The sequence below is a fragment of the Oncorhynchus keta genome, chromosome 25 (genome assembly GCF_023373465.1).
Source record: "Oncorhynchus keta strain PuntledgeMale-10-30-2019 chromosome 25, Oket_V2, whole genome shotgun sequence".
NCBI lineage: Eukaryota > Metazoa > Chordata > Actinopteri > Salmoniformes > Salmonidae > Oncorhynchus > Oncorhynchus keta.
In genome coordinates, this window is record NC_068445.1 from 24,015,919 (window position 1) to 24,040,406 (window position 24,488).

Below are 24,488 nucleotides of genomic sequence, written 5' to 3' on the forward strand. Positions count from 1 at the left end.
TTTTCGTAGCAGGCAGCAAGCTGTAATATCAAACACAGTACAGTGAAATATATTATTTACAAGTTACCCCTTCTGTCTGTGGTATAGTATGGTTTAGAAACTGATACGTTTGTTGTTTACAACGGTTTCCACCGAAACCAACGACGCGTGGGAACCGTAAAGCATGATGGGTTGAAATAAAATGCAATGAGAAACACCAGCGAAAGCTGCGACAGATTAACCAATAACTACATCAAATGCGTAACGGCGTAGCCAATAGGAGATATGTGCGATCGAGTTCGGTCAGTTACACACCCACATTACTTTCTGTCAACCACTATTTAGCGGGAGTTGTAGCTGTGAAACCAAGCGTCCATACAGCGGAGACAACCGGCGTTGGATTAATTAGGTAAAAATTAGCTTGGCTATTATGAGATGTCGATCGATATCATTTGTTCATAGTGGGGGAGGTGGTATATTATTCATTTGTTATCTGAATTGATAAGTAACGTTACAGTGGAAACCGTTATTTGCTGTTGAGTGGCACACAATGGTAATTGACGTTGATTCACCTGCAAGCTAGCTAACGTTTAGATTGTCAGACAGCTATCAATAACTTCCATTTTGACACCTAACCTTAGCTAATATCCTGACATACGGACTTGTTAGCGAAGTAAGTTAACACCTAAAGGAAAATAATGCTGTCTACTCAGAATGTTAACGTTAGATAATTTTAACTCTTGACTCATTTGGGGAAATGGTATTAGCCAGCTACTGTATAACTTAGCTGTTTTGTCTGTAACAATCTTGATAACAAACGTTAACTAGCTAGCCAACTAGCTATTTATCAAAGCAAAGGTCACCCCCCGTTATTTGGAGAACACAATTCTAGCTAGCAATTAACTTTAGAAGCGTATCCATAGAAACTGCGCAGTAGCGGTGATGGAAATTGTTATGCAACGTTGATAAAATAATAGTTCCCAGGGATGCCATGTGCCTGTTGTGTAACTGTTATTTACATGGCAGCCGGCCAAGTGGTGCTTTGTGTGTTAAGCTCCGATCTGAAGATGCAGCTTTAGCTACTAGTGGATTAGTGTTAACACGCCAAGCGCTTTATAGAATAAGTGAGTACCGTTAAATGCTGGGTGAGCCCATGTTGATCCTCCCATGCCATTAATACCGTGATGTGTTTTGGTTTCCTAGGGCAACCATGTCTGACAGAAAAGCAGTCATAAAAAATGCGGACATGTCGGAGGAGATGCAGCAGGACGCAGTGGAGTGCGCCACGCAGGCACTGGAGAAGTACAACATCGAGAAAGACATCGCTGCATACATCAAGAAGGTACCCAGATGACAGGTCAATGACTAACATGGTCTGTGGTCCATGGAAGTCACTGAACTTCACTAACAGTGTTGTGCGGAGACCAGGCTTTGTGAAATCTAGCCCATAATACATGGATTCGCCCAAGGTCAATTAAATGCCCACAGTCTACCTGTTTGGCCTCTTTAGTTGCGTGCCTTTGTTTGCTGTCTTTTTCAATAAATACTAGTCAAATACCACCACTGTTTCCAGGTTGAGATTCAATGGGTGCATTTGCACTGAGTTGCTAGCTTATAGCAACAGCATGCGCAAACGGTTTACATTTATTGAAAGTGGATTTTTGCTAACAATCACAACTAGAGGACAAACTTAAGTACAGTGGGAGCTAGATTCCACAAAGTCTGGGTGAAGTTATTTAAACTTTCTTCACTGGCGAGTTTAGTCCGCTAGGTCTGTGGCTGAATAACTCTGCCTATTCCCCATGCAGAAGAGTCCTTGTGACTCTTGCCAAAAGTTACACTCGGGGCTGCAGGGGATTGATTTGCTGTTGCGATATGTTAGACGCTCAAAGGAACTGTATAATTGCGTACACAGGTAAAGAGATGTTTTGGTATGAAATTGAGTTTAAATAGTCCGACCTTCATACTAAATTTTAGCTGCCTGACAAGTTACTGGTTTTCTATAAATCAAGGGAAAACTATATGAAATTATTTACTAGGTACAGTTACAGCTCCCGAGTGGCGTAGTGGTCTAAGGCACTGCATGTCAGTGGAAGAGGTGTCACTTGAGTTCCTTGGTGTCCACATCACCAACAAACTAACATGGTCCAAGCACACCAAAAAGTTGTGAATAAGATATGACAAAGATTTGGCATGGGTCCTCAGATTCTCAAAAGGTTTGTATGGCAACTGCCTGGTATGGCAACTGCAAGGCACTACAGAGGGTAGTGCGTACAGCCCAGTACATCACTGGGGCCAAGCTTCCTGCCATCCAGGGCCTCTATACTAGGCGGTGTCAGAGGAAAGTCCTAAAAATTGTCAGACTCCAGCCACCCTAGTCATAGACTTCTTTGCTGCGGTACTGGAGTGCCAAGTCTAAGTCTAAAAGGCCTCTTAACAGCTTCTACCCCCAAGCCATAAGACTCCTCAACATGCTGCTGCTACGCTCTGTTTATCTATGCATAGTCACTTTAACTCTGCCTACATGTTAAGGTAATATGTACTAACCGGTGCCCCCTGTATTTAGCCTTGCTATTGTTATTTTACTGCTGCTCTTTAATTATTTGTATTTTTTTTACTAAACACATTTTCTTAACTGCATTGTTAAGGGCTTGTAAGGTACCTGTTGTATCTGCCTGTGAGAAATAACATTTTATTTGATGGATGCCAGGTTGTAAATGAGAACTTGTCCTCAACTAGCCTACCTGGTTAAAGGTGAAAAAAATAATCATTTGATCTTGGCAAATGAAAAATAATCTCTAACAGGTATTGTAAACAAATTTGAGATGCACTTTATGTGGAACATTTCTGGGATCCTTTATTTCAGCTAATGAAACATGGGACCAACACTAATTTTGTTCAGTAGCTCACTTTATAATGGTTTCGTCAATGCATGCTGCGTCTGATTCATTACTGCATTCCTCTCTGCCCCTCCCAGGAGTTTGACAAGAAGTACAACCCCACCTGGCATTGCATCGTAGGGAGGAACTTTGGCAGCTATGTGACCCATGAGACCAAGCATTTCATCTACTTCTACTTGGGCCAGGTGGCCATCCTGCTATTCAAATCTGGCTAAGCGGCCAGCGGCCCCAGCCCCTTCAACACCAACTGACCATTAAATACTGACTCGACAGAAAGGCTATCACCCTGGTCAATGGGGACTGCCCTTTTCTGTGCTGCTTTGTTTAAGAAAAAAAAAATACATGGCCATGTGAGATTAAACACTTGTATTTATTTTTGTTTTCTACTACAGTAGATTTGATGTCACCGGTTTTTATTTTTATTAAAGCGATATTGTTTGGCTCTGTATCTTTTGGAGTACTTTATTTTAGCTACTTATGTAAACTCCTTTAATTTATTATTTGTGCTATGACGCTAGCTTGTCACGAGGTGGATTGTCCAAGTTGATAGAATGACAGCACTGATTGTGTAAGAGGCCATTTTTATGATAAACAGACACTACATGCGATGGGTGACAATTCTCACCTCACTCACTTTACCATAAAGGTACATGTCAAAACATGGTAATGGGCTCTTTTCCAAAATAATCCATAAAATCGTTCATACTCTAAAGGCAACGCGTAAAATCTACCAGATTAAAAAAATATCAAGTTTTGCGCTGTACGGTTTCCGAGTAGAGAAATTGTGCGAATTAGATGGCTACAGCAGCGATAACGGATTACTTTCTAATTATTTAACCTTTAACTAGACTTGCCAACACATTCTTATTCACAATGACGTTTAAGAACAGTGAGGTGACTGCTTTGTTCAGGGGCAGAACGACAGATTTTTACCTGTCAACTCTTGTTTCGTTCGAGGAGCCTTTCGGCTACTTCTATTCGAACCAGGGATGCTATTTGACCCATACCGACCGAACATTTATCTTCCTATAGCAGTTTAATTTGGGCCAAGCCATAGAACGGGATTTATAGGATCCCTGGTCCAGATCTAAAAAATAATTCAGACCGTCAGGGTACTCGCGCCTCTTTAACCATTGTTTACACGCAATCTGATGCCACAATGTGGCTAGGTTTGGTGTGCTAACATCACCGGCAACTGATATCCTCCATTTGGGCGAAGAATGACACCGCATCACGACCTATTTAGGAAGTTTATTTAGAAACCTAATACTCAACTTTATGTACAGTAATTCGAATACACATTTGAGGGCACGTGTGCTACTAATTTAATTTAGAGCAGCCAGCTACGTGTCCAGACCTAGAAACAAGTTCCGTAACTCGTGGCCCAAGTTAAACTATACAAAGGCAAGATGGAAAGTTACGGTTTTGCATGTACCTGTCCCAACATCTTTGTATGGGAGGTTAATGTAGCCAGTTAACTCATGAATACTTTAGTGTCAATTGACAAAGCTCTTCAATCTATACCAGTGAAGACATTCTAGTTTAGGGGTGAATGAAAGCCAACTGGAAACTGATTTGGTAGACAATACTGCAGCAACCAAACACCTGACGCTCCGTGAGTTTTGAATTACAAGGGTGCTGCTGGGAGTCTACCAGGACACCTCTGATTGAAAATATCATAACTTCAACACATACAGCCAGAAGGTGGGATAGGACTGTGGTGGTACTCTTTATTACAACATTTAGAAAACCAGTTTGTGAGGGTAGACACCGTTGGAGAGGCAGAAAGAGGAGCGCAGGTAGCCCTTCAGCTGGGGAACCTTCTTAATGAGGGGTAGCAGCTGAGAGTCTACAGTCTTCTGTTCCTCCTTCCTCTGCTCTGTCAACTGGTACTTCTGTAGCAGGGGGAAATAGATCGTCAGACAACTTTAGCTTGTGGCCTACCAATTAAAAGCATTTTCTATTTACAACCTAGTTTAGCCACAACCAAAGAGGAAAGCAGTTATCTACCATTTATTGAACAAAAGACCCCCACCCAAGTGAACAATTAGAGCATTCTGGATAAACTGACTATTCTTCAAATAACATTCTAAGGGATTTGGATTTATACACATATTGCTCATCTAGTACAGGGTTCGGCAACAGGGTCCGCAGGCCAAAACCAGCTGGCAAGTAAATACCAGGAATATTTTTCCTAAATATTTTATTTAGGAAATCTGTTCAATTATTCCCACTAATACATTTTAAAAAGGAAATGTGATTGTGTCTTAATGTAATCAAGGTATAAAATTGTTATTTTAAAATGCAATCTCTTTGTGGTCAATTTGCAGTGGCACAGTTATTATAATTATGTTACTGCCCGTCGACCATCCACAGCTGAATCTAGCTGCCTACCCCGACTTATTATGCGCACACTGCCTGTACGCAACCAGTCCAATGACAACCTTCAATAGTTACCCTAACCTCTACTCCATCCCAATAGTTTGTAAATCCCAAAAAGTGTGCATGTGTGTATGTCTAATGTGGGGTTTACCTCTTTCTCTGTGTCAAAAATCTCTCCCTCCTGGTGGCGGGGTCTCCTCAGCCTCTTCTTTTTGAAGTAGGCGTCTGACAGAGTCTTGGGGATCTTCATGCCAGAGATGTCAACCTTGGTTGCAGTGGCGATGACAAACTTTTGGTGTGCCCTGCGCAAGGGGACACGGTTCAGGGCCAGGGGACCTAAAAGTTGGAGTGCGAGTTGGGGATTGAGTTCGAACTGAAATAGCAAGAGCATATTTTCAAAACATCACATCAAGGTAGGTATGGATACCTGATGAGGTACCGCAGCTGCACAGACATGAATGTGAAATAAAAATCTCACTGGACATTCTGAAAATAACTTTATGCAACACTTGTTTTTCCAATCCACCGTGATGAATAAGAATATTTCAAAGAAAGCACTGGTTGTTCTTACCAGTTACAAGCAGGAGACCACTGGAGAGCTGCTTCAGGAACACAACACGCTGAGAGGAGAGAGAAGAGACAGTCACAGGACAACATCTACCACATGTACATGCTACAGTAGATCACCAGCCCTGATCCTGAAACAGGGCATACAGGCTTAGTTCCAGCCTAGCGCAAACCTACCAGATTCTTACTGGTAAAAGCAAGTGCCATAGCTGAAACCATCAAACTTGTGGCTTAGAATAAAGAGCATTAACAAAACTATCCACAAAAATAGTACAACAAAAATTGTACTAGGCCACTGCCAATTTAAATGTATAGGGAAACACATTACATAAATCTTTAACAAATCTGTTCAGATGTTCAACAACCTGAGTTTAATGGAAATGTTCCACTTTACACATTTATGTGCTCCCAATACAATGCTGCGAGTGTCCTCTGGCAATTGAGCCGCACTTAAAAGCTGACACCATAGCAGCAGGACCTGCTGGGTGAATTCAGTGTGTGGGCGCAGTCCTGTGTGTGGGAACTACTGTAGTATGCCAGCAGTATGCCTGTGTGAGGCTTATATGTGTGCGTGTTTCTATGTGTGGGCAAAAGGTGAACTGATTTGTCAGTGTGGGAGTATCAGGCAGCTTATCACATGTAGGGCACTAAAGGGCAGCAGAGCAACAAGGGGTTTAAGTTCATATGCATAGCACACAATCTGCAATATTATTGTTTGCAAAATAATTATACAGTGAGTAAGCTTCACTGTGTGAAAGAAACAGATATTTATGAGTAAGAGCAGTGTCATGAGTTTGGCCATGAGGGTTCTCACCTTCCTGCACTGGCATCCAGTTAGCAGGACAAGGACAGTTTAAGGTGGTGGGGCTGGAGTGAGGCTACGGTATGATCCAACTCAATGACACATGAATGTGTGTGCATGCATGAGTATTAATGCATGCGATCTAACCTTTCCGCGGTGGCGTCCAGTGAGCAGTACAAGCACGGTTCCTGGGGTGATGGTGGCACGCAGGTTCCTCTTATGCTGGCTGAAGGGCTTCTTACCATGGTTCTTCAGTTTACGGGCCACATCCTCTGTGGGGTAGTAACGGGGCTGGGGGGCAAACGAGTCAAGGGATATTACACAACTTCACAAGTGTAGAATTACTACCAGACCCAACTGTATGCAGTATATTGAACCGATGAAAAGTAAAAATCAGCCTTTTATGTATACGACAGACCAAATCCGTCTCAAACCGGAATCTTCATCTGCTGAATGTGGTAGTGAGCTACAAAATCCAGCAATGGTTACAACGACCCAAGAGAAACTTGATGCCAACCACAATATAGGAAACCATGTTTGAGTGAGCTAAAGACTCACCATTTTGCGCATCTTTACAACACGAGTGCCTCCATTCTTGTCACCGCCAACAGTCTTGGTGATGGTGGATGGGGTCTTGACCTTCAGCTTCTTCTCAATCTAAAACAAGCACCGAGAGCACATGTTGAGGCTTTCCGTACACTACACAAATGACTCGACATTAACCAACATCTAGTTTTTAATAAAGCCTTATTAGGGATCCCCATTAGCTGCTGCCTTACTCTTCCTGGGGTCCAAACAAGTTTAACAGGTTCAATCTAGAGAACCAAAAAGTGACCGCTTCCCCCAGTCGGTGTGCCTCGCCTCTCTCACCTTGGTCTCAGTGGTCTTGGTCTTTCTCTTGTACATGGCCCTGCGGGCATACATGGCGGAGCGAGAGTAGCGACCGATGCCCCTGGCCAGGACAGGGTTCCGGCTGCAGTGAGCCTTCTTGGCCACCTTCTTGTCTCCCTCTGCCATCTGGGGAGAGGGGGAACAGAATGGGTTAAACCTATTTCTACAATAGAAATATTGCTCAAATATAGATGTATAAGATTGTAGTAATTCCATGGTCGAACATTCATTACTAGTGGATCATGAATGGCTGATGCTGGTTAGTTAGCTACTTTCAATATGGTGCTGAAACAGAACGTGACAGCTAGCCTGATGTTAGCACACCAAACCTATCCGCTAAGAACATTGTGGCTTCTGATAGTCAAGAACGGGTAACCAAAATAGTTGGCTGTAAACTATGGTTAAATTATAGAGCAAAATCAGCAGGCCCCATCAATGGATGATTGCCTCCCACTACAACACTGGCATGCCATGAACATTTCTGCAACTTGGTAACATAACAGCACAAGTGTGCAGGTAAAAACGGACATTTCAACAGACAAGTTAATTAGGCATTACACAGAATTGACAAAACATCTAAAAATGACTGGAGAAAGTGTACACGCAAGCATGAGCATATACCGGCATGACAAGTCGTAGCTACGTTAGCTATACCATTCACCTTAAGTTAGAATCCAAGCCAAATGTGAGGGCCAGTGAATAGAAATGAAACATGCGACAAATCTGAAATCTGCTCAATTACAACGCGTTGAGATATGTAGCAGGCTGTGGGCCTACGCTTACGAAACACAACGCTATTTATTTACAAATCATCACACACAAAACCATATTCAAACATAAATACTCTTAAGGACATAATCAATAGACCCGTATAAATTGGATGTGGTTATTTGGTGCATTTTGTATGGATGAACACCGATTTTATTTATGCAGTAGTGTGGTGAGAAGCCATTCTTACCTTTGCTATGAAAAAAAGACCGACATCCGGGGAAGTTACGTATATAACCACGTTGCATTTGACGTTGACGTAAACAACGCAAACAAATCTTGGCCCTTGTAGTCCTTTGAGAAACAACTAATTTATCAATAAAATAAAACAATTTATAGTCAATAAACATTGTAAATTAAATCTATGAATGCTGTATTTGTCTGGTAAGAGGAGTAATGTTCATATTTGTAATTTATGGACAAACCTACATTATTTACAGCAATCATCAAGTAATGATGAGCTGTCTATGAAAATATTTGCATCTCGTCTCATAGGACCAGTTTCTTGGACCAAGATTACAGTGGCGTTCCAGGTCACCTTCATTGCAGACACACTGCACAGAGCAGCACATTGCTATATCGATGTGGATCCGGAGATACATTACATGACCAAAAGTATGGACACTTGCTCGTCAAATATCTCAATCCAAAGTCATGGGCATTAATACGGAGTTGGTCCCCCCTTTGCTGCTATAACAGCCTCCACTAATGGTAAGGCTTTCCACTAGATCTTGGAACATTGCTGTGGGGACTTGCTTCCATTCAGCTACAAGATAATTAGTGAGATTGGGCACTGATGCTGGATGATTAGGTCTGGCTTACAGTCCACGGTCCAATTCACCCCAAAGGTGTTTGATGGGGTTGAGGTCAGAGCTCTGTTCAGGTCAGTTAAGTTCTTCCACACCAATTGCAACAAATAATTTCTGCATGGACCTCACTTTGTGCATGGGGGCTTTGTCATGTTGAAACAGGAAAGGGCCTTCCCCAAACTATTGCCACACTGTTGGGAGCACAGAATCGCCTAGGTCATTGTATGCTGTAGCATTAAGCTCACTCGTCACTGGAACTAAGGGCTCTAGCCCCAGATCATTATTCCCCCTCCCACTAAACTTTAGTGGGCACTATGCAAACCCTTTCTCTATGCACCCAGTAGTGTTCTCCTGGCTTCTGTCAAACCCAGATTTGTCTGTCAGACTGCCAGGTGGTGAAGCGTGATTCAAGACGCCAGAGAATGCATTTCCACTGCTCCAGGGTCAAATGACGGCGAGCTTAACACCACGCCAGCCGACGCTTGGCATTGCGCATGGGCTTGCGTGTGTGGCTGCTCGGCCATGGAATCTCATTTCATGAAGCTCCCGACCAAGTTCTTGTGCTGACGTTGCTTCCAGAGGTAGATTGGTTGGAACTCGGTAGTGAGTGTTGCAACCAAAGAGAAATTTTACGGCACTCGAGTTCCTTGAGATGGTGTGGCCTACAACTCGCGGCTGGGCCGCTGTTACCCGTAGACATTTCCACATCACAATATCAGCACTTACAGTTGACCGGGGCAGTTCTAGCAGGGCAGAAATTTGACAAATTGACTTGCTAGAAAGCTGGCATCCTATGACAGTGCCACATTGAAAGTCACTGAGGTTCAGTAAGGCCATTCTATGGCCAATGTTTGTCTGTGGAGTTCACATGTGGCTGAAAGAGCTGAAGCCACTACTTTGAAGGGGTGTCAACTTCAGGCAATAGACAGTGAAAGACCTAGTAACTACTACATGATACTCCATAAAGAATCACCAACAATCTCACACATTACAATTTGTGAATCCCAGGTTTTCACTTTAATCATAAAAAAAAAATATCTTTACAGGCAAACTTACACACACATCTTACATATATACCCAGTAGATAAGGCAATGGTGATCCATGCAAAGGAGTGACAATTCAGGCAAGAAATTCTGGATCAATTATGCAGTTACTTCTTTCCACAGCAAGCAACATTGGTTACCTCAACTCAATAACACTCACCTCAGCTATTCATATACTACAGCGAGATGTAAATGGTATGTCCTGCTATGAGCTAGCATTGTCTCCAAAGCAAACAGACTTACAAAAACAGGAGTTAGCCCTTCAGATTCACAAGGCCTCTTTAAGCAGATTGTTCATGTATGGCAACCATACTGTCTTTTAGAAAAAGGAATATGAAACATCCAAGAAAGGAGGAAGTTTAGACATTTATGTTCCTAAACATACAAATACCATTGTATTTTGTGTTCAGAGAAACAGCAACCATTTTCTGGAGTAATTATGAGATCTTTGTATTTTTTTCTGAGTGTAGATGCTGGAGTCATGTCTAATGTGAAGTGTGGGTCAAACGTACAAAGATCCTAATTTTTATTTATTTACATTGGAAAGTGGATATTCTTACATTAAGTCAATACTAAGAAAACTCTACCTTGGACAAAAGCACAAGGTCTTACTCGAGTGTGTATATGGCATGTACTCTATTGAGTATATAGGGTGTGGTGTGTGTTAAGAGTGTGGATGGTATTCTAATTGTGGATGGTTTGCTCGGTTCCTCAGTGAGTGTTCTCTATGATTATGGCGATACCCTGACCACCACCGATGCAAGCTGATCCCACAGCATACTTTCCCCCAATCCGCCTGAAGGAGAGAGCAAAACCACAAAATGGAAATCACTCACCTGCGAGATAATATGAATTGCTCAGCCATTGAATAGCGTTATTTATTGGTTTAGCTCCTGTATGCTGAGGTATAGAACAGCCCTTCGCCGTGGAATATTGGTCAGATACACTGTTGAACTACATAGAATGATAAGTAGTGCTCTGAGTAGTAAGACGACTACTGGTGTGGTTACCTGAGCTCGTGGACCAGGTGAGCAGTGATGCGTGCTCCAGAGGCTCCCAGGGGGTGGCCAATGGCAATAGCCCCCCCATCAGCATTACTCTTCTCTGGGTCCAGACCCAATGCCTTGGCAACAGCCAGGTACTGAGCAGCAAATGCCTCATTCACCTGAGAGACAGCAAAGGTGAGAAAGAGGACATGAGAAGTCAGAGCAGGAGAAAGAGAAACAGAGCAAGTGAGGAGGAAGTCAATTCTATAGGGTGCACTACAAGAAGGAGATTGATTAAAGCAAAACAATATCTGCGATTTCCTGCACCAGTTCCTACTCATGAACTTAGACAAGCATACCTCCACCAGATCCATGTCTTGGAGGGTGAGACCTGCTTTCTTCAGGGCTTCTGTGATGGCTGGGACTGGGCCTGAGGGGGAGAATGACAGAATCTTACCAACAGAAACCACTAGATGGCCATGCTGGAAAGGACTATATTTGGCTGTATCACATGTTTTCATCAAGTACATTAGATATGTTGCCAGTCACCCACCGATTCCCATAATGCTTGGGTCACAGCCGGAGACGTGATAGGCCACTATTCTTGCCAATGGGGTGAGCTTGTGCTCCTTCACAGCTTCCTCACTGGCTATCACCACGGCAGCAGCGCCGTCAGACACACCCTGTTGAAAAGGAGCATATCTTGCAGAACAGTACATTCAAAACTAGCACACAAAAATGATCTGCACGCCATTTAAAACCGGTGTGCTTGGGGACAGACTGAATGTGATACTCTGTTTGCAAGCGCTGGTAGGAACTGGGTGAAAGGGCTTTGGACCCAGAAGTGAATCGGTTTGTTAAGAACTCACAGATGCGTTGGCGGCAGTAACCGTTCCTCCCTTTTTGAAGACAGGGGGTAGCTTAGCCATCTGCTCCAGGGTGGTCTGGGGACGAGGGTGCTCGTCCTGGGTCATGGGTACTTTGCCCTTCTTTGCCTTCACGTCGATGGGTGTTATCTCTGCCGTGTAGTGGCCCGCCTCATGGGCTAAGGTTTAGAGCGCACACAGAAAATGTCAGTGATGTAGTCAGCATTCAGATAGAAATCTGGGGAAACTGTTCATTGTCATGACAAGATACAGAAGTATTTCTGGTTTCCCCGAGGACAGATAATCAGGAATTGCTTATTAAAATCAGGACAGTCTTCATGCCTTAAGTAAGGATTGTAAACATGTAAGCTTAGTTATGGTAAGGGTTGACCTCTAACCTGCCTTCCACCTCTGCTGGGTCTGGTGTGCGTATTTGTCACAGTCGTCTCTGCTGATCTCATATTTCACTGCCAGGTTCTCTGCTGTGATGCCCATGGGGATCTTAATGTGCAGGTCAGTAAGCCCCGCCCACAGAGTGTCCTCTAGCTGAGACAAAGAATACAGAACACATTAGTTTAGTCCTTGGCATTGGTTTAGAGTAGCTGTTAAAGGGCTCTTGCAGTCAAAAATGATCAAAACCACACACATTTGGTTCTTACCGCTCCTCATTTATTAATTCAATACCTTGAGGTCGAGTCCGAACTTGGTTCCGAAGCGGACGTTGCGGACAGCGTATGGCGCCTGGCTCATGCTCTCCGAGCCGCCACACAGCACCACCTCTGAATCCTTCAAACAGATTTCCTACAGAGACATACAGGGTCTTAAAGGGGACAAACGCACAAGGCTGCAAATGTTCCTAAGCAATCAGCAGAGGAAGAAACCATGCACCAACAATTGACCTACAAACAAAAGGGTAGGTGACACTGCAGCAGAAATAACTTTCCTGGGGTCTGTGACCAAAAACTTTGTATAATATATTTTTTTAAATTATAGTGTACAGTGGGCAGGAGTCCAGTTCAGACAGAGACACATTAAGAAACCCTCAGTGGAGAGTAACAGTGTAGACTTATGTAGAGTCTTAGTGCTTAGTGTGTCTACTGTACCTGAGCGCCATTGATGATTGACTGAAAGCCGGACCCACACAGGCGGTTCACGGTGAGAGCAGGCACTGGAATGGGCACCCCACACCTCAGGCCCACGTGACGGGCAATGTATGGAGCATCTGCAGAGCTCTGGAGGGAAAGAGAATCTGTCTTATTAAGTCAACTCTCACATGTCCTTCCAAGAGAGTTTATCCTCGCCTCTGCTTGCTCTTTGGAGTTTTAGACACACCTGCATTACATTTCCAAAGATAACACTGTTGACAAGCTCAGGTGCAACTCCCCCAGCAGCAAGGGCAGCCTTGGAGGCATGCTCTGCTAGGTCTGTTGCACTGTGATCCTTCAGCACCCCACCGTAGGTTCCAAACGGGGTCCGCTTAGCAGACACAATAAACACATCTGGATGGAGAGAAAGAGAAGTCGGTGTGAGGTGACTAATCAAGCTTTCCTGCAGCTTTGGACATGGTTTGAGTGACAAAACAGTAAAAATATTGTACTTTAAAAAAAGGCTGTCTTGCCTACTCTCACTGCATAAACGTTTGAGAGTTCTATCATAAAACTCCACTGCAGTGTCATTGCAATTCTCATGCAACTATGAATAGTGCCACGGTCACCTTCACCCTACATTCATTTTCAACTCAACTAGCCTTTAGAAATGAAACGATAGAGGCAACTGTCAGTTGTTGAATATGTGGAGGGCAGACACATGACAAGAAATACACAAGTTTACATGTAGAGACAGACTGACAACTGTCCTTTATTCATTCATTCATTATGAATAATGATCACAACTGGAGAGGCTAAACGGTGACAACTCTAAAGGGGAACACAATGTTTAAATTCACAAATGTAGGCTAGTCAGTAGTGAGCAACTAGCCATGAACAATAGTTTGAACTTTGTCGACTGTCTGGAGCGTCTAGTTATAATTTGTCAGACAGACAAGCTATCAACGTTACTACGCAGACACCTTTGCAGAGCAAGATAAACATGTTAGCAGAAAACTAAAGCATGCATTTCGTGGCGCGTGGTTTATGAAAAATAACTATATTACTTACTTCTGAGCAGTGACATAACGTTGATTCCTCCTTACGTCCACGAAGGTCAATGTATCTGTTTGAACCGGGAGTCAATTTAAGGGCGCTTTTATGACAAACTCTGGCAATCTTGGGTCGTCACTAGTTACCACAGCCACAAAGCCATAAACCCCGCCCATTTCTACAATTTATATTCTTAAAGGGTGCTTTTAAACCTAACCGTAACCACACTGCTAACCGTATGCCTAACCTTAAACTATGACAAAAAGCACATTCTTGTTTTCATAATTTTTTTTAACCATATAGACCATTTATACATTGAGGCTGTGGTAACTAGTGGAAATTTGACCTTTTGCCTAAATAATGTGTATCTAATCATTGAGACAACAACATTCGACAAAATAACTCTGATCAACATGTTTCTGTAAGGAAATGTTAAATGGTTACTTGTACAATATTTATTCAGTTATGTAGCTATGTTTACTTGAAAAGGTGTCGAATGTTACTGACAAATTGTATCTCTGATGTAACCAGTGCAATCTGGTCTCAGAGCATATCTTGTTATTCTTTATGTAAATCAAGGACACTCCGTTTAGTATGATATTCTACTTTCGTATGGTATGTATTAATTTGTGGATGTCCATCACCCATTTGTATGACATGTTACGAATTACAATTCGTATTATATCTTACGAATTAGCAAAACGTACCATATGTTACAAATATACATTATATATTACCAAAATTCAAAACGTGCAATATGTTACGAATTAGCTAAAAGTGTTATATATTACGAATTTGAAAGACTCTCAATGTGTTACAAATTTGCAAAATGTGCAATATTGTAATGAAACAGCAGGGAGCAGGTCTTTAACCCTCGACCTTCCAGCCCCGAGGTCCCCAGGGCCGTTACAATATGTTACGAATTTGCAAAACGTATGATTATGTAGCGACCCGCAGAGACAGCTGTGTGTTATATGTTAGGCTCGTGGGTGGTTGTGTTTGACTTACCAGCACCCAGTGTTCGCGGGATCCGAAATGCCAATCAACCTGCTATCTGCCAATCATGGGAATGCCTGGAATGTTCTGATGCTGGGCATCCTGGTGGTTGGCGGAGTGTCATGGAGGGAGGTTGGCAGGGGGATGGAGCATTGGATGTTAAGACCAGGTTTAACTTTTGTTCTCTCTATGTCTGGCCTTCACAAAAGAAGGTTGGCTTGTGTTTTATATTTCATTTATTTGGCGTGGGCTACGGCCAAACAGTAGCCTGTGTAAAGTTGGGTTAATAAACCGTCAATTCGTAAACTCAAGCCTCAATCTGGACAATTGTTCCTTAATGATCTAGTCAGGTCATTACAATATGTTACGAGTTCTAGCTAGGTGGCTAGAGTTTAGGGTTAGGGTTACATTTAGGATATAGGTTAGGTTTAGCTAACATGCTAAGAAGTCCCAAAGTTGTAAGTAGTGGAAAAGTTGCTGATTAGCAAAAATGTGTTGCTAACGTTTGCGTTATGCACCCAGCCACTCACCTCAACCAACCACCTAAGTAACCATCGGTCTTATGCAACCATACTAAACGTAACATATCATACCAAATGGCATGTATTTACGTACATAATAATACGACATGCTCTGAGACCGAGTTGCAACGTAACGTGAGGGAGGCGAGCTACAACAATGGGATCGAAAGTGTCCATCTGAAGCTCGAGCTAAATTTACGTCTGTTTCAAGTTGCACTTCCGTCCTGCAGCTGTCAAGGGGACCGCAATGATAAAATGTGTTGATACACGTGAATAACTTTCATCTGATTTGATTGAATAGTAATCAAATAGTATATCGATCATGTCCATTGCTGTATCGCGTGCCCTGTGTAGAGTATTGTCCAGACAGACTGCAGTGCCAACTAACGTTAGGTGAGTTGTCTCATGCAATTCTGGTTAGCATAGGCAAGCTAGCTAACGTTAGCTACAGCAGTTGGAACATGTTTTCTTTTCTCATCCAGCTGTATGCAAAAACCTGAGCCAGTTAGCTAACTACGTTATCTATTTACTGCAATGGAGTTCCACCAGGTTCGATTTAGGGTCTGGTTGTGTTCAGTTTATATATTTTACCTATTGGCAGTGTTATCAGAAGGCACAGCTTTGATTTTCACTGCTACGCAGACAATACACACGTTTACATTCCTGTGTCACCAGAAGATTTTAGCTCCACGGATAAATTATTAGACTGTATTAGGGATTTAAATACTTGGATGGCTCACAACTTCCTCAAGCTAAATCAACACAAGACGAGGTACTTATTGTTGGAGCCAAAGCACAGAGAGAAAATCAAGCTGCACATTTTAACTCCCTGGCAATACAAATAAACACCAGGTACATAACCTAGGTGTTTTAGATTCTGAACAAAATGTTGAATCACACATTAGGAATGTGACCAAAATAGCTTTTTTTACCACCTAAGGAACATTGCCATGGTGCCACCATGTCTCCCAGGCTGATACAGAGAGACTCATCCATGCTTTTATTACAAGCACGTTTGACTACTGTAATGCTATCCTGTCTGGTCTACCTTAGAAAGCCATTGGTCAACTGCAAAACATACAGAATGCAGCAGCGTGGGTACTGAGCAAGACCAGACTGAGAGCACGCTGGTTTTAAGGTCTCTGCACTGGCTGCCTATTAGTTTTAAAATTCATTTTAAGATAATTCTATTGTTAAAAAAAAAAAATCAAGCCACAATTGTGCACCCCAATACATGTCAGACATGCATTTAAGTTATGTACCCAGTAGGTCCCTCAGGTCCTCTGGCACTGGCCTTTTAACTATCCCAAAGCCTAGGACCAAGAGGCAGGCAGCTGTTAGATATTATGCCCCCAGCCTCTGGAATAGCGTACGTGAGGGGGGCTGAAACTGTAGACATAAAGAGTTCTTAAAACACATCTTTTCAGCTTTGCCTTTCCTTAGGGTGCTTTTTGGTTGTTCAGCTTGTAATTCTTTTTGTTTTTTTATCATGTTTGTTGTGTAGTAAATACTTCAGCTTTTATTTTCATTCGTTTTTTCCTGTAAAGCACATCGCATTGCATTCCATGTCTGAAATGTGCTTTATAAAGCTTGATTTGATCTGTTACAGTGGCTAGATTGAGCTAACTAGTAGTTCTCCCCTTCCTCTGATTTGGTATGTTGTTCTGCACAGCTCTTTGATGGGAGTGGACGGTCATGTCAGTCAAGGTCCTTGGTTTGCATCTGTCCTCACATTGAAGACATCTGCGCCACTAAGGTAAGTTGAAAATCCTTTTGTCTATAAAGGGTTTGTTCTCTGGTGCACTTTCAGACTCTCTTTGCAGTTCCCTTAGGCACCATTTGTTATAAATGCACTACAAGCTCAACTTTCACTAATTCTGCCTGTGTGTGCTCTAACAGAGCAGAGCCCAAGAAGAAGAAGAAAGTGGACCCTCGTAGAGAGCAGATGGTGAGAGAGAGACTGAAGAAGAAATTGAAGAAGCTGGAGAGAGTTCCTCCTGAGCTCATTCCCATTGAAGACTTCACAACCCCAGCCAAATACATGGACGAGACCAGGTATGGCTCACCCACCTTTAGTGTTTAAATTAATGGAGTGGCTGACATTCCCATACAAAATCTGGGCACCACCATGAGTTACTATGGTGGGCACACCCTACCATTGAAGTAGGCACATCCATAAGCTTGGAATATTTACCGTTGCTTCACCCCCAACAGTCAACCCTGCTTATCATAGTGATCTCCAGCAATAGTCTTAGAAACACACCAAAATCAGCGGATGGATTGAAATTGAGTATGATGCTGTGTTTAACTGATTGTTCTGTTGAGTGACACACTATTAGTGTAATCCAAATGAATTTCTCTGTCCTAATGTACACCTGAATAGGTCCCTACTCTATTTGTTCATTTTTCCTAGGGTGCGTGGTGCTCCTCAGCTTCCCTTTGAGGAGAGTGAACGTCGGGCTCTACTGCTGAAGGAGTGGTCCCGCTACAAACAGGTAAATGTGATCTTGTAAGCCATTGTTGGTTTAAACTATCACTACAGTCATATTTGGAAGCAGAAATCAGTGAGCAGCCATTGACAGTACCTTCTTTGTAGACATTTTGATATACCCAGTTTCTGTGCCACATTTTGACTTTCTGCTACGAGCAGACCCAACACCGGGCAGAGATGGAGGCAGTAGGCCTGGCTGTGGAGGCCCAGAGGGAGGCTCTGGAGGAGCTGAGGCTGGAGTCAGAGGAGCTCTACCAGGCAGCACTGAGGCCAGACCCCTTGCTCTTCCCCTTCAACCACCAGGGACCCAGCTACACACCGCCCAAGGCCCAGTATGAGGCACCTGAAGGCAAATACAACAACATCACCAAAGTCTACACCCAGTGAGAGGGTGGCAGCATTAACATTGTGGGTGGTAACATGTGTTGACATGGTTATTACATCCCCTGGTCTTTACATGATTTGGACAGACTAAATATTTGATGAGCATGTTTATGAAAATAGTTTAGACATGAAAGCTAGAACAACCTCCCTGCCACCAATAGTGGATGGATGTCTCATTCAAAGGGTATTTCAACCGCTTACCGACCAGAGGACCATGACCCGGTCATATTCATCGTATTGACAACTGCCCTGTAATGGAACAAGTTTCAAATCACACTCATAAAGTGATTCACATTCTGTACTGTATTGTTACATTCATAAACGTCATAGTTTAAATACAACCAGTAAGTAAAACATACCAGAGGGTTGAAAAAGGATTCACTTTTTAATGTATTTTTATTATATACATTTGAATGTATATAACAGACTGTAGATGAGGTATCCTGTGAAATAATAAAGACAAAGAGCCCGTGTAATGGTGTTACAGAAACACTGGCCTCCTTTTCAATAGGTAGAGAAACATACAAGCGCTCATTTGAGTCTTTCCACACAATGACCTAGATAGTATTAAAAAAAAAGTCAGACCACTGATGCGACCCAAAGTCCTGTATGGTATGGTGCTGTTAACCTTATGCCAATACAGTAATTATTTTCACCAAAATACACTCACCGGCCAGTTTGTTAGGTACACCACCCCGTTCATGGAAATGGATCGCTCCTACAGTCACCTGGCCGTGGCTTGTTATATAAAGCAGACAGGCTTCGAAGCTTTCAGTTACTGTTCGATTGAACGTTAGAATGGGCAAAACGAGTGATCTAAGTGACTGAGTGTGGCATGATCGTCGGTGCCAGGCGTACCGGACCCTGTATCGGAAATGGCCGCCCTGCTGGGCTTTTCACTCACAAGTGTCTAGGGTTTACCGAGAATGGTGCAACAAACAAAAAACATGCAGTCCTGTGGGAGAAAACAGCTCATTAATGAGAGAGATCGAAGAAGGGCAAGAATCGTCCAAGCTAACAGGCGGTCCACAAAGGGACAAATAACGGTGCAGTACAACAGTAATATGCAGAATGGCATCTCGGAACGAACAACTCATTGATCCTTGTCACGGATGGGCTATTGTAGCAGACGGCCACACCGGGTTCCACTCCTATCAGCTAAAAACAAGAAGTGGCTCCAGTGGCCATGCGGTCACCAACACTTGAAAATTGAGCAGTGGAATTCATTGCCTGGAACATGACAGCGAGGTCAGTTTACTTGAGTGGCCTGCCCAGTCCTCAACTCAATAGACCATCTTAGGGATGAGCAGGAACGAGCTGTTTTGCAACATTAAATGTACCGCCGTTCAATCTGCAGCAACTGTGCGATGCCATCATGGACCAACATCCCTGTGGAATGTTTCAGACACCTTGTAGAATGCCCCCAAAGAATTCGGGCTGCTCTGGAGGCAAGGGGGTTCCTAATAAACTGGCCAGTGAGTGGATATCATTGCTCAGTATATTGCTCACGCATATCTTAATTTGTATAACTTATGGAAAGACTACAAAGCACATTGTCACAATCAATACTTGTCTTATTGATCTCAGTGTAGAACGCTGTGACTTTCAAGTGTAACAGTTTAGCTTCCGTCCCTCTCCTTACCCCTACCTGGGCTCGAATCAGGGACCAACTGCACACATCGACAACAGCACCCCGCTAACTAGCTAGCCATTTCACATCGGTTACACAAGCAGTAGAGGTACACTCTCCTAATACCATTGGAGTACACTGGACACCTCTGGGAAGAAACCATTTATGACAGAGTGGTTCTGGTGGTCCTGGAGAGCATGCTTTTCCCTAGCCAACTGAACTAATAGTGTTTAAAACAAAAAGCCTTCACACCCTCTGCAGGGGGCATATTCAGCTAAGTTACAGAACATTCAGATGTAATAAATTGTGTAGAACAGACATTCTGTTATGAACAAATACACATTTTACCAGCTCTATACATAACAATTATAGATGCAATGTCAATAGATTAGTCTGAATAAGCCACAGGGTCATGGTTTACTAGCCACAACTCTACTGTGATTTAGTTTACGTAACTAAACAGACCTTAGATGCTACATTGTAGTTGGTTTGGCCATGGCAGTGTTAACTGGGGTAGCCTAGTGGTTAGAGTGTTGGACTAGTAACCGGAAGGTTTCAAGTTCAAACCCCCGAGCTGACAAGGTCTGTCATTTTGCCCCTGAACAGGCAGTTAACCCACTGTTCCTAGGCTGTCATTGAAATTTAGAATTTCCACTCAGTAGACCTACACATTGCACACCCTTTAGTTTATCCATTTTTAACTCACATAGTTTTACATGAATTTTCAATATGTAGAATTTCAACAGCTCCTTGGTCATGTGACCTAGTGACTTCAAACAAGGTTCAGAATGTCCACTGACTACCCTTCTATATTGCACACCCTTTAGTTTGTCCATTTTCTTTATCTCACATGGTTTTCCATGAATTTTTCAAAAATTTGGAATTTCAATAGCTCCTTGGTCTTGTGACCTACTGACCTCAAACAGGTTCAGAATGTCCACTGACTATACCTTCATATTGCACACTGATGTTTGTCTACTTTCATCTCATGCTATTAGACTTAAATCTGTAAGCTTTGCATAACTTAATTTTTTTTAAACACTTAAGTCAACAAATGTTCCATCCTCGCAATAACTATCTTTCACATGGACACTGAAAAGATCCGCAAATGGCTGTATGTGGAATGGATCAAGGACAGGAGAGGTGTTCATACAGAGGTGCTTAAAGGAAGGAGCACAGGTAGGCCTCATGAAAAACAGTGTTTCATATGCTCTTTTTAATCACAGTAATAGGCAGTGATGTCAGTCACCGTGAGCTTGATAACATGAAAGATTCCTTTTTATAGCATCACTTTCATATACTGTAAATTAAGACAAATCCTTTGTGGTTATGAATTAGAACGCAGTTTACATAACGTGATAATGACTTGACATTTGAGTGCATTCACAACAAGCCAGCTGCAGACAACTTACAAAATGCAATATTCCATTTGAGGGTCCGTTTTTCTGATGAAAATAGTTATTTGATGCACGGCCTACTATTTCTAACTGGGAAAATAAATTCCTACATCTTTTGTGAGTAAAATCCTTTTTCCAAAATTGATTTAGGCTCATTTTTGTGAAGAGGTATGAGGGTTGTGATATGGGTCATTTAATAGTAAAATCATTTCCGGGATCAATACATTTCTATATTGCTTCCCCAGCATCTGCATGAACCATCAGGCCAAGTGTTTTTGGTTGACCCTGCTGGACAGAAAGAGAAGGAGGAATTGGAACACGCTGCATTCAAATTCAGGTCTTAGTTATTCCATTGTACTGGATCTAATACATATTAGCATTTTACATACATTCATAAGTGTAATACTTTTTTATGACATACTGTGAAAAACTCTCGTCTGCTGGCTCTGTCACTTTCAGACATGCGCAGAGCAGACTTGAACCACAGGGGTTCTCTGTAAAGAGAGAGTAATCCAAAAGGCACAGACACACCCCTTGACTTTCAATTGGCACCGTTGACCTGTATGTATTCTCTCCTGATTGGCTCTGTGGTGCACAGTCTGGCAGTCTGACTAAAGTGCCAGAGGTATGAGGAGAGACATCCTCCTTTGTATTTATGGGAACAAATATTTCCTAACACTTTGGATCCTATTCTTGGACTGTTAGAAGACACAATGCATCAATGCAAAAAAAATGTATTACTAATTACTGTCAATGAGTAACCTCAACCTTGTGGTTCTATGGGTGTTTGGGCCAATAAAGTGCCAACTCAATTCTACCACTGACTAGCCTCTCATTCCCATATGAACAGGGACACAGAGCAATAGTTTTTAATCTAAACCAGCCCTTTTTTACTGGAGTACGCTAACCCCTAATTGGGGCTCTTTTCTTGACACATAGTTGCAGTTTACCAGATAACAAGTCAAGAAGAACAAAAAGTAGATTGTTGTAAGGGGTTATTACATCCTGTGCTGCCACATTGTCATATCCATTCTGGATTCTGAGTGGTAAAATCAGAGCTGAAAAATGTCTATGTATGTGTATACCTTTTCCACCAAGACAGAAATGCCAAAGGGGGTGGAGTTGCAATCTACTGCAGAGACAGCCTGTAGAGTTCTGTCATGCTATCCAGGTCTTTTTAAAAGTAGAAGGTCGAACTGCCCAAACAGTTTGAGCTTCTACTTTTAAAAATCCACCATTCCAGAAATAAGTCACTCAATGTTGCTGCTAGTTACAGACCCCCCTCAGCCCCCAGCTGCGCCCTGGACACCATATGTGAATTAATTGCCCCCTATTTATCTTCAGAGTTTGTACTGTTAGGTGACCTAAACTGGGATATGTTTAGCACCCCGGCTGTCCTACAATCTAAGCTAGATGCCCTCAATCTTACCCAAATTATCATGAAATCTACCAGGTACAACACCAAATCAGTAACCTCGGGCACCCTCATAGATATCATCTTGACCAACCTGTCCTCTAAATACACCTCTGCTGTCTTCAACCAGGATCTCAGCGATCACTGCCTCATTGCCTGCGTCCATAATGGGTCTTCGGTCAAATGACCACCCCTCATCATAGTCAAAAGCTCCCTAAAACACTTCAGCGAGCAGACCTTTCTAATTGACCTGGCCCGTGTATCCTGGAAAGATATTGACCTCATTCCGTCAGTAGAGGATGCCTGGTTATTCTTTAAAAGTGCTTTCCTCACCATCTTAAATAAGAATGCCCCATTCAAAATATTTAGAACCAGGAACAGATATAGCCCTTGGTTCACTCCAGACCTGACTGCCCTTAACCAACACAAAAACATCCTGTGGTGTACTGCATTAGCATCGAATAGCCCCCGCAATATGCAACTTTTCAGGGAAGTTAGGAACTTATCTGGCAGACTCAACAGCCTTGGTCTCTCAAATGATTGCCTCGCCTGGGTCACCAACTACTTCTCAGATAGAGTTCAGTGTGTCAAATCGGAGGGCCTGTTTTCCGGACCTCTGGCAGTCTATGGGGGTGATACAGGGTTCAATTCTCGGGTTGACTCTGGTGATTCTCTGATCTACTTCTACGCAGACGACACCATTCTGTATACTCCTGGCCCTTCTTTGGACACCGTGTTAACTGACCATACAACTCTCCTTCCGTGGCCTCCAACTGCAAGTAAAACTAAATGCATGCTCTTCAACTGATCGCTGCCCACACCTGCTCGCCTGCCTAGTATCACTACTCTGAACGGTTCTGACTTAGAATATGTGGACAACTACAAATACCTAGGTATCTGGTTAGACGGTAAACTCTCCTTCCAGACTCATATTAAGCATCTCCAATCCAAAATTAAATCTAGAATCGGCTTCCTGTTTCGCAACAAAGCATCCTTCACTCATTCTGCCAAACATACCTTCGTAAAACTGACTATCCTACCGATCCTTAACTTTGGCAATGTCATTTACAAAATAGCCTCCAACACTCAACAAACTGGATGCAGTATATCACAGTGCCATCTGTTTTCGTCACCATAGCCCCATATACTACTCACCACTGTGACCTGTATGCTCTTGTTGGCTGGTCCTCGCTTCATATTGTTCGCCAAACCCACTGGCTCCAGGTCATCTATAAGTATTTTCTAAGTAAAGCCCCGGCTTATCTCAGCTCACTGGTCACCATAGCAGCACCCACCCGTAGCACCCGCTCCAGCAGGTATATTTCACTGGTCACCCCCAAAACCAATTCCTCCTTTGGCTGCCTTTCCTTCCAGTTCTCTGCTGCCAATGACTGGAACGAATTGCAAAAATCACTGAAGCTGGAGACTCATATCTACCTCACTATCTCTAAGCATCAGCTATCAGAGCAGCTTACAGATCATTGCACCTGTACATAGCCAATCTGTAAATAGCCCATCCAACT

The 24,488-nt window shown here is 42.8% G+C and overlaps 4 protein-coding genes across 4 annotated transcripts; 2 read left to right on the forward strand and 2 right to left on the reverse strand.

The window, feature by feature from the left end:
* The first annotated feature begins 224 nt into the window (after positions 1–224).
* LOC118371611 (dynein light chain 1, cytoplasmic) lies at positions 225–3,325 on the forward strand. Its single transcript, XM_035757139.2, has 3 exons — positions 225–388; positions 1,183–1,321; positions 2,957–3,325. Exons 1-3 carry the CDS (start codon positions 237–239, stop codon positions 3,092–3,094), a joined length of 429 nt encoding a protein of 142 aa, XP_035613032.2. The 5' UTR covers positions 225–236; the 3' UTR covers positions 3,095–3,325.
* Positions 3,326–4,589: 1,264 nt separating this feature from the next.
* Positions 4,590–7,673, reverse strand: LOC118371610 (60S ribosomal protein L6-like). Its single transcript, XM_035757138.2, has 6 exons — positions 7,501–7,673; positions 7,189–7,287; positions 6,778–6,921; positions 5,833–5,881; positions 5,413–5,597; positions 4,590–4,774 (listed from the first exon to the last, which is right to left on the reverse strand). Exons 1-6 carry the CDS (start codon positions 7,645–7,647, stop codon positions 4,622–4,624), a joined length of 777 nt encoding a protein of 258 aa, XP_035613031.1. The 5' UTR covers positions 7,648–7,673; the 3' UTR covers positions 4,590–4,621.
* Positions 7,674–10,082: 2,409 nt separating this feature from the next.
* On the reverse strand, positions 10,083–15,159 carry LOC118371612 (3-ketoacyl-CoA thiolase, mitochondrial). The gene is made up of 11 exons (XM_035757141.2): positions 15,141–15,159; positions 14,151–14,205; positions 13,327–13,493; positions 13,098–13,226; positions 12,679–12,795; positions 12,393–12,540; positions 11,998–12,173; positions 11,682–11,811; positions 11,488–11,558; positions 11,153–11,307; positions 10,083–10,938 (listed from the first exon to the last, which is right to left on the reverse strand). Exons 2-11 carry the CDS (start codon positions 14,164–14,166, stop codon positions 10,854–10,856), a joined length of 1,194 nt encoding a protein of 397 aa, XP_035613034.1. The 5' UTR covers positions 14,167–14,205; positions 15,141–15,159; the 3' UTR covers positions 10,083–10,853.
* Positions 15,160–15,784: 625 nt separating this feature from the next.
* On the forward strand, positions 15,785–19,014 carry mrpl40 (mitochondrial ribosomal protein L40). Its single transcript, XM_035757145.1, has 5 exons — positions 15,785–16,042; positions 17,322–17,405; positions 17,549–17,704; positions 18,063–18,144; positions 18,300–19,014. Exons 1-5 carry the CDS (start codon positions 15,972–15,974, stop codon positions 18,525–18,527), a joined length of 621 nt encoding a protein of 206 aa, XP_035613038.1. The 5' UTR covers positions 15,785–15,971; the 3' UTR covers positions 18,528–19,014.
* The last annotated feature ends 5,474 nt before the right edge of the window (positions 19,015–24,488 follow it).

Coding starts and splice junctions, on each gene's coding strand:
- LOC118371611 (XM_035757139.2), top strand. CDS start 237: ATGCGTAACGGCGTAGCCAATAGGAGATATGTGCGATCGAGTTCGGTC. Junction 389..1,182: donor ACCGGCGTTGGATTAATTAG/GTAAAAATTAGC, acceptor TTGGTTTCCTAG/GGCAACCATGTCTGACAGAA. Junction 1,322..2,956: donor TCGCTGCATACATCAAGAAG/GTACCCAGATGA, acceptor TGCCCCTCCCAG/GAGTTTGACAAGAAGTACAA.
- LOC118371610 (XM_035757138.2), bottom strand. CDS start 7,647: ATGGCAGAGGGAGACAAGAAGGTGGCCAAGAAGGCTCACTGCAGCCGG. Junction 5,882..6,777: donor CTGGACGCCACCGCGGAAAG/GTTAGATCGCAT, acceptor CTCTCCTCTCAG/CGTGTTGTGTTCCTGAAGCA. Junction 4,775..5,412: donor TTTTTGACACAGAGAAAGAG/GTAAACCCCACA, acceptor CCCCTGCTACAG/AAGTACCAGTTGACAGAGCA.
- LOC118371612 (XM_035757141.2), bottom strand. Junction 13,227..13,326: donor TCTTTGGAAATGTAATGCAG/GTGTGTCTAAAA, acceptor CTTTCCCTCCAG/AGCTCTGCAGATGCTCCATA. Junction 12,174..12,392: donor CCAGCAGAGGTGGAAGGCAG/GTTAGAGGTCAA, acceptor TCTAAACCTTAG/CCCATGAGGCGGGCCACTAC.
- mrpl40 (XM_035757145.1), top strand. CDS start 15,972: ATGTCCATTGCTGTATCGCGTGCCCTGTGTAGAGTATTGTCCAGACAG. Junction 17,406..17,548: donor AAGACATCTGCGCCACTAAG/GTAAGTTGAAAA, acceptor GTGCTCTAACAG/AGCAGAGCCCAAGAAGAAGA. Junction 18,145..18,299: donor AGTGGTCCCGCTACAAACAG/GTAAATGTGATC, acceptor TGCTACGAGCAG/ACCCAACACCGGGCAGAGAT.